The sequence below is a fragment of the Eurosta solidaginis genome, chromosome 2 (assembly GCF_040869045.1).
Source record: "Eurosta solidaginis isolate ZX-2024a chromosome 2, ASM4086904v1, whole genome shotgun sequence".
Taxonomy (NCBI): domain Eukaryota; kingdom Metazoa; phylum Arthropoda; class Insecta; order Diptera; family Tephritidae; genus Eurosta; species Eurosta solidaginis.
In genome coordinates, this window is record NC_090320.1 from 60,162,778 (window position 1) to 60,171,737 (window position 8,960).

Sequence of the window (8,960 nt, forward strand, 5' to 3'; positions counted from 1 at the left end):
CAGTTACGTAGGGACGACGAAGTCAAAATTAAAAACAAGACTAGCACAGCACAAGTCAGACTTTAAACAAAATCCACAGTCAAATACTTATAAAACAGCTTTAATGGCCCACTGTGCGAGTAGCGGCCACTCTCCCAATTTAACCAATGCAACTATTCTCCAGCAAGAGTCAAACTATAGCAAGCGCCTCACATTGGAAATACTGCATATAATTAACATACCACCTAACATACGACTAAATTACAAAACAGATGTTGACGGCTCCGCCCACATATTTAGACATTTATTAACTAACAAATCGACAGTAGAAAGCTCCGCGTCAAACAAAACGGACGTGTAAAACAAAATGTATGTTATTATTTTATTGTCAATAGTTTAAGTTGATATTATAAATAATGTTATATTTGTTATAGTTCCCTTGAAGATGATTACCGAAGGTTGCAATCGAAATATATCGGAACACAAAATTAAAACTTTGTTGTTTTTATTATAAAATCAATATTCGACCTCGAGCCGGCAAAAACCATCTCTGAGTTATTAAATAAAGGTCGCCAAAATAATTATTATTTAAACGCATATATTTAATAAAACAATATTTATAATATATATCAAATGTAAACTGTTTAACTACGATTGTAACGATTTCCATCACCACGACGCACGACATCTTTGTATTCATCCATACGACGCATACGTTCCATATACTCAGGATCATCATTCTCAATTTTTTCCTCTTCAATAGCTTTTTCTTGGTCTTCCTGTTCATTTGGATCTTGAGCAGCTGCAATTGCTTGTGCTTGATTAATTTTTGCCACTTTTTCCTCATCTGGGAAAACACCATCACGTACACGCTGGTCATAGAATTCATTGACAGTCATTACCGGCAAACTCGGATAACCCGCACCGAAAACTGCTTTTTGAGCGGCATTACGCGTTATAATAAACGGCTGCATTGGTTTCTTTTTTGGTTGCTGTATACGGTGATTATGGTGATGATGATGATGTGATTGTTCTGCATCAGTCAACGTTCTAACCGAGTCATCACTTCGTATTTTATCGGCACCGCTAGTTGCTACATTCATGGCACGTATCTCTACCATTTGATTTTCTAATTTAATACTGTCTAATTCTTCGTTAGCATCGATAATACTTTTATTAAGTAGTTTGAGAAAGAATTCTCGGCGCACTTCATCGTCAACAGTTTTTGTGCGCACAGCTAATTTCATTTTATTTATAAATTCTTCCAATTCTTTCTTTTTTCGAAATTGTGTAATTTTGTCATTGCGTGCGTGTGCGGCACGCATGAGTTCTGCCAATTCATCTTTATTGCCACCCTCCGCGTTGGTTGCCATTTTTTGGTCGTCACATAGTTCATACTCTTTGCAACGGTGCAAGAAGTCGCTGAAATTTTGACCATTTCTTTTACGATACTTTTAAACAATTATTATTAACTTACTTAAAGTAGACTTCTGCTATTTTGAGCACCTCACCCCTATCCTCGTGTTGAAGTTTCAGCGCTACTTTTCCCAAAAAGAATGGAAGGAGTAAATATTGTAATGAATCGGTTGACACTTCATCAATTAGTTCATTAGGACTAAATAGACCAATTTGATTTACAAATGTTGTTGCCGCTTCAAACTTGGACATAGTATTTTTGATTTTGTGCTGAAACAACAAAAAATAGCTACACATTCCCACAAAATTTGCAATATTTGGCAAAATAGAAAAGTATAGTCACTTGATATTCTGCCGAGTTAAATGGTAAGGTGCTTGTGTCCAGCTCCTCAAACTCTTGCCAACCTTGGGAGAAAATTTCTTGCAAACTCTGCTGACCATTGGCATTTTCCTCGGTTTCCATGCCTTTTTCTGCCATAACTTTTGGTTTTTGTACGTTGCGGGGGAAACAATATTTATATTTTGCTATTAAATGAGTTACAAATACGAAGGTTCTTAGGTAAAATAGCACATTAAGCGTGACGAGTAAACATGGCAGAACGATACAAGGTGGCAGCATGGTGACATACCTACAAACATAAATAAAAAACCCATGTACTTTGTTTTTGTAAATTCGAGGGACAAATGTCAAAATCGTACTGCGGTGGCAATTGATGTATCAAATCAAATAAAAAAAGTTTACAATCAGCTGTTCCATGCTGCCACATTGTGTCGTTCCGCCATGCGAGTAAAGCTGGAGACATTGGTGCTTTATCGGTAACCTTTTAACAGCTGATTCGACCAACCTTATGAGAATCAATGCAATCGATTTTTTTTTTTTTTTTTTTAGAGGTTTAAGCTGGAGTCATTGGTGCCGTATGTCGTATCGCTGTATCCGTATCCCTAACGTAATCAGCTGTTTATCGTTACGACGGTTGGTTGGTTGGCTACGATACGGTTACGACTTTAGCGGCACCAATAATCGATTGCATTGATTCTCATAAGGTTGGTCGAATCAGCTGTTAAAAGGTTACCGATAAAGCACCAATGTCTCCAGCTTTAAGTTACTTCCGCGCCATGTATTAGTTGACTGAGGAGGATTATTTGGCCCATTCAAGGAATTAAAGCGCCATCACCAATTATGTGTTTTTTTTTATGAAATTATGATTTATGTTTATCTTTTCGTTATTGTTTTAGTATGTATTTATTTATAGAAGAAAATATGGATGTCTTTTCTATGTTCACAATCTGGTTTTGCTGGTTGATGTGTTTTCTGTTCGTGAAAGACTGCATGACACATATGGCTTTTTACTCATGGTAAAAAGTTATCGTGTAATGGCTTTCTGTTCGTGTGAATGTCTCGATGGTTGTTTTGCGATCTCTATTAAACTGATGATTTTATTTCTTTTAAAAAGTTTGCTATGGTACTGAAGACTAATTGTTGATCCGTCCTGAATAGTTCTTCCAGGTTGTTACTCGAATTCAGATTTGGAAATTTGGGTAATAGTCTAGTTGAGGGGTCGACTGCTAATACGCTACCAAAAATATCGAGAGAGGTGTCAAAAGACGCGTATAAACCTCGAGAACAATAATCTGAAGGCGGAAAAGAAAAATTTTATCTCTCTCCGGAGATATTTGCAGTTGAAGTTGGCGATTTCCAAGTGGTTGTTGTTGTGTTTGTACCCACCAAAAAAATTGTGCATCACCGTGGCGGTAGCCACGGTTAAACCACACACCCGGACGTGGCATGGCGTAGCCCAGGGTTATTTTTTATAAACGCGGCCGAAGGCCGCCAACGCCGATAGGTGTTCTGCGCAAAAATACTATGGATCCGACCCCCGGTTTCGGAGGTACCCGCGGGTCTTTTTTCGGTTTTTCGTTAATATCTTTTGAACGCGTTAATATTTTTATTTTCCGCCTTCGGATTATTAATACTGATGTCAAGACGCGTCTTTTGACACCTCTCTCGATATTTTTGGTAGCGTATTAGCAGTCGACCCCTCAACTAGACTATTACCGAAATTTGATTCTATTAGCTTCGTATTTACTGCATTTAAAGATTATGTGTTCGGGAGTTTCTTCGACTGAGCATGTATCGCATTTTCCGTCCGCAATAACTTGGGGCTTGGCCATAGTATTGTTACAGAAGCCATGCCCTGTGAGTATTCTGTTGACTTGCTTGATGTTGTTTGATTTCATTACATAGGGTATGTTACTAAACCATAGTTTCTTTAGAATCTTGGGAAATAGTCTGCCGTATGTTTTTCCTTTGTCGTTGCAGGTCGTCGAATAGTTGGATTGCCATTCTTCCGTAAGTTTTCTTTCAATTTCTTGGCAGGCATCCTTGATTGTCCACATTAGATCTATTTTCTGGCCATTCCATCGTGCTCTTTTTGCCGCTCCATCTACTGTGTTGTTCTGTTGAATGCCTCTATGTCCTGGTATGTAATGGAATTCTATTTTTATAATGTTACTATGTTTTATTTTTTCTTTAATGTTAATAGCTATAAAGTTGTTGGTATTTTTATTAGCTAGTGCCAGGATCCCTGATTTGCTGTCTGTGAGAATTGCAATTTTACGAAAATCTTTCAACAGTGCGTATTCTATAGCCTTGTCGATCGCTAAGAGTCCGAAGACATTGAGGACATTATTTTATTACAATAGAATGCTCTTAATATATTATTCTTTTCGTGAAAAAAGGCAGCTTGCGTGTTTTCTTTGATAGATCCGTCCGTGAAGATTATTTCCATTTGGTGCTTTTTGATTTCTTCTAGTTTTTCGTTAAAAATTTGTATTATTTGTTCGTCATTAGCTACTTTTTTGGATTTTGCGATATCTTTGAAAAAATTAATGTCTATTCCAATCTTGTAAGTTTTTGAGTGATGATAGTATACCTTAGCCATGTCACGAAAAATTTCTTCAAATTGTTGGAATACCGTGGTATAGCTAGTGGAGTATGTGATTTGTTCGTTTAATAATCGGTTTGCTGCTGGTATATCATATGCCAGCATTTTGGTCAATTCTTTAGCTGTCGCTAGCTTAAGTCTAAATTCTATTGGTAACTCTGCAGCTAGGTGGTATACTACATGAGCCGGTGTTGATCGAATTAATCCTAGAGATTTTCTCAGTATTTTATTTCCACAGCTTTTTAATTTTGCTTGTGCTTTCTTGGATATATTGGCAAATGAGGATGCTGCATATTCGATTTTGGATCTGGCGAATGTTTTATAGAGTTGTATTGCCTTGTTTGGTTTAATGCCAAATTTGCAACCGCTAAGTATTTTCAAGAAATTGCATTGCTTGTTTACTTTGTCTACAATTTCATTAACGTGTAGGTTAGCTGAGTTGTTTGTGGCTATATATCTACCTAAGTATTTAATTGAATTAACTTGCTTTATTGGTATGTTGTTAATTTGTGTGTCCAGGTTGAGGTTCGTGGAATTGAAATGTATTGTATTTGTTTTGTTGAAATTTAATTTCAAATCTAAATTCTTGCATATTGTAGCGAACTCTAGTAGTTTGTTTTGCATCTTTTCTTTGACCAAGTTAAAATTTTTGTGAAATGTTACTATAAAAAAGTCATCTGCAAATTGAAAAAGTATTGTATTCGCGTCATTAATTCCATGTAGGTTAGTTGTGTAGATGTTAAATAGAAATGGGCTTAGTTCACTTCCCTGGACTAGTCCTTTGCTTGCTGCGATTGATTGGTTCCCCAGATGTTTGATAGGAAGTTGCCTATCCAGCTAGTTATTTTTGCTGGTATATATTTTTCCTGTAAGATGGATGCAAGTTTATGTATGTTTACGTTGTCATAGGCTTTTTCAATGTCGATACATGTACCGGTTACTTGCCAACCCCTACTTTTATAAAATAGTACCGTATTCAAGACATCATTTATACACATTGTTGTTGATCTTTTTTCCCTGAAAGCATACGATCGAGGTGGTAGTAATGCTAGATTCTCTACTAGGTTGTCTAGGTGTATTTTTAGGAGCCCTTCTATTACTTTATATGATGTGCACAGCAGGGAGATTGGTCTGTAATTTTTAATTTCATCATTCATTTCATTTTGGGATTGGTACTATTTTTATCTTTCTCCATTCCTCTGGGATTTCTCCCTTTTCCCATATGTCCTTCAAAATTTTAAAAAAGGTTTTTTGTTCTTTTTCCTGAAGAGTCCTTATCATTCTGTATGAAATGTTATCTATTCCCTTTGCCGAATCTGGTTTTCGGTGCTGTAGGAATTCTTTAAAATATTCCCAGGAAAATTCCGGTATCTCATTTGGTACGTTTGTTTCCATAAAAGGTATATAGTTTGGTTCATCGTTGGTAAAGTTGGCTGTAAGTTTCAAGAATTTTTCCGTTTGTGTTGAATTCCAGTTGTTATTTGTTCGTTTCGGACATCCAAATTTCTTTATCTTATTGCTTTTTTTCCATACTTCTTTGCAGTCGTTTGATTCCGAAATTTCTTCTAATAATTCATTGAAATTAATATTTTTCTGTTTTGTTATTTCCGTTTGCAGTACTTTTTGTGCATCTGCTAGTTTATTCAGATTTTCCCATGTTCTGTATGTTTCGTATCTTCTCCGTGCATTGTCTCTTAATTTGTATAGACGTTCTAATTCTTTATTCCACCATTTCTTTGGTACATATTTATTTTTTGCCGGTATTTCGATAGTATTTCTATTTATTATATTTTTGAATGCATTGGTTACGTCCTGTATGGAATTTCCAATGGTGCAATTGGAAATTTCTAGTAGTACCCTAGAGCTTATGGTTTTTCTTGAGTAGGTATTTTGTAATTCTGTTTTATGAAGTTCGATGATGATTGGTATGTGGTTGCTGTTAGTGATTTTTATTGGTAGTACTGACCAATTGCTGTTGCAACTCTCTATGTTTGTGAAAGTGATGTCTGGTTGTGTAGCTACCGTCAGGGTTTTATACGTTGCTTGTCCATTATTCATACAGATAAAATTTAGATCCGTCGCAATTCCTTCTAAAATATTTCCTTTTGTGTTCGTCGTTATGCTGCCCCATAACACGTTTTTGCAGTTGAAATCACCACCAATTATTGTTTTATATTTCAGATTTCTCGCTAGTACAAATACTTTTTCCAATTCAATTTTGAATTCAGTGTTTGGCATATTTGGAGGACAATATATGCTAAATATGTTTAAGTTATTTTTTAAATTAAGTGTTGTGATTCCAATCACTTCCGCTTGGCTGTTTGATTTTATTAGGGAAAATTTTATGTGTTTCGCTAGGTATATACCTACTCCACCGTACCCATCTTCACGATATTTCCCCACAAAATTGAAGTTTTTTAAACTGGTGCTACTATTATCCTTAATCCAAATTTCGCTAAGTATTGCTACTTCAATTTGAAGTTGAAGTAGCGTTTTTTCTAATAATTCTTTATTGTTGTCTTTTTTTAAACTTTGTATATTAAATTGTATTATTTTCATGACTCTGTCGCCTTTTTTAAACGTGCTAGGTCGTTCAGTGCATCTATTTGTTTAAATGCCTCTCTTGCTTTGATAATTATGTTTTTTGTGTTTTCATCGAGATAATCTGTTGACCATTGTGCTAAGAATTCAGTTATAGCCTGCGCTGTTGATTTTGTTACCTGGTCCTGTTTTTCTAGGACTTCCTCCAAACTATTTTGTGGTCTGGATTGTATGGTGGATGTGTTATTTTTCGTGAGGTCTGTATGCTCTTCCTGAACGGTTTTCCTCCACATTTCCATCGCTTTTTGTGCGTTTTGGATTTCCCTTTCTCTATTTAGATTTTGTTTTATCACTTTTGCTAGTGGGTAGTGTTTATATAAATGTTTCGCCGCCTCGGCTGAATTGTTAAGAGTTATTTTGCTTCGATGTTGGGGGAGTTCCGGGAAATTTTCGTCTTCCTTCAGGATATCGAATCTGTTTCCAAATATGCTGGAGTATTTGGATCTGGCTTCTCTCAACGAGAGGTTTTCCAGAGTCATTATTTTTTTATTGATTAACCTTTCACCCTTGCTGGACACTCTTTAAATGTAGCACTGTGGTTTCCGTCGTAGTTCGCGCATTTGATTTGTGTGCAATTGTGGTCTGCTTTTGTTTCCTCACTGCACTGTGAACAGATGGTGGTAGAACTTTTGCAATGTTGAGCAAAGTGATTGTATTTAAAGCAACGGTGGCATTGTGCAAACGAAATGAAGTGCTTTACTTGAATTCTGGTGTGTTCAATTATAACCTCTTTCGGTATCTCCAGTCCTTCAAAAATTAGCTTCACTCTTTTCGTACTTACTCTTTCTTCTTTCTCTTTCGCGTCTTTTCTTGTAACTCTTATCACTTTTAATATTTTTACCGGTGAAATACTGTCTCGGAGGAGTTCTTCTTCAGTGATCTCCGTTGGTATGTCAAATATTATACCCATTTTGGATATAAAATGGGGTAAAATTAGTGGTTTGTATTCGTGTATTAGTAGGCGCGTGTCGCTGCTGAATTTGTTCGCTGCATCGGCTGTTTTGAAGGTTATTTTGCATCGGCCATAACCTATTTTACTTACATTTTCAATTTCCGTTATACCCATGTTGATTACTAGTTTGTTAACGCTAATAGCATTGATAGGTTTTCTTTCGTTATTCTCGCAAATTTTGTCCAGATAAACAATGTAGGGACCTTTATGGTTCATTGGGTATTTTAATACTGGCTTACCTTCTGTTTCATCTTGTGGTGTCGTTGTATCCATGCGGGACGTTACCTGGTGAGTTGATACATCTTCCCTTTTTTTCTTCCTCGCTCTGCTATTGCTCCTCGATCGAATTTTGTTGGCTTGGGGCCTGTTTTGCCCCTCGCCATCTACATCCATATTTTCTGATTTGAAATTATCGTATTTTATTTTATTTATGTTTTACAATTGGGTTTTAACGTTTTTTCCTCTTGGTGATAGCTAAATTATCGTTTTTCTAATTTTTTTTCCGCGGTCAATTTCAAACGCGTGTGTTTCGCTCGGTGGTCCCACGAATGTGAGTCTCCTATTGGCTTATCAGAACGTCTGCAAAAAATTTTTCTACCAAATGATCAAATGACAACAAATTTAATGTGCAATCGATTATTGGTGCCGCTAAGGTCGTAACCGTACCGTACCAATTGGGTTTTGGTGTACCGTCGTAACGATAAACAGCTGATTACGTTAGGGATACGACTACAGCGATACGACAAACGGCACCAATGACTCCAGCTTAAAGAAAGGCCAGAAGCGCTGCCAGAGGTGGATATTTTGTGAATACAAAAAAAAAAGCCAAACGCTGTTTTTGTTTACACTTTTTCCGGGTTGGATTTTATATAAGGTGCCACGATTTTCAAACTTTTGTTCATTTTTAGGGCTAGAGGGGGTCCTAAAAATCACAAAATTATCATCCGCAGCTCTAGAAAACTCTTAGTTTATGAAATATAAGCTTTTTCATTTTCAAATTTTGTAAAATTTCAACTTAAGTCCTGCACTTAAAATTCGGATCGCACATGTCGATAGCGGTATCAAAA

The 8,960-nt window shown here is 36.3% G+C and overlaps 1 protein-coding gene across 10 annotated transcripts; it reads right to left on the reverse strand.

Moving 5' to 3' along the window:
- Positions 1 to 560: 560 nt before the first annotated feature.
- Tap42 (immunoglobulin binding protein Tap42) lies at positions 561 to 8,301 on the reverse strand. 10 transcript variants are annotated; one of them, XM_067765548.1, is made up of 4 exons: positions 8,133 to 8,301; positions 1,739 to 1,875; positions 1,457 to 1,665; positions 561 to 1,401 (listed from the first exon to the last, which is right to left on the reverse strand). In XM_067765548.1, the coding sequence occupies exons 1-4, from the start codon at positions 8,284 to 8,286 to the stop codon at positions 624 to 626; spliced, it is 1,278 nt and encodes a 425-aa protein (XP_067621649.1). In that variant the 5' UTR covers positions 8,287 to 8,301; the 3' UTR covers positions 561 to 623. The 10 variants fall into 10 exon arrangements, with proteins under 10 accessions (XP_067621649.1, XP_067621647.1, XP_067621652.1 ...); XM_067765546.1 differs by having other exon boundaries at positions 1,739 to 1,920; positions 8,133 to 8,181; XM_067765551.1 differs by lacking the exon at positions 8,133 to 8,301 and adding an exon at positions 2,680 to 2,749.
- Between the last annotated feature and the right edge of the window lie 659 nt (positions 8,302 to 8,960).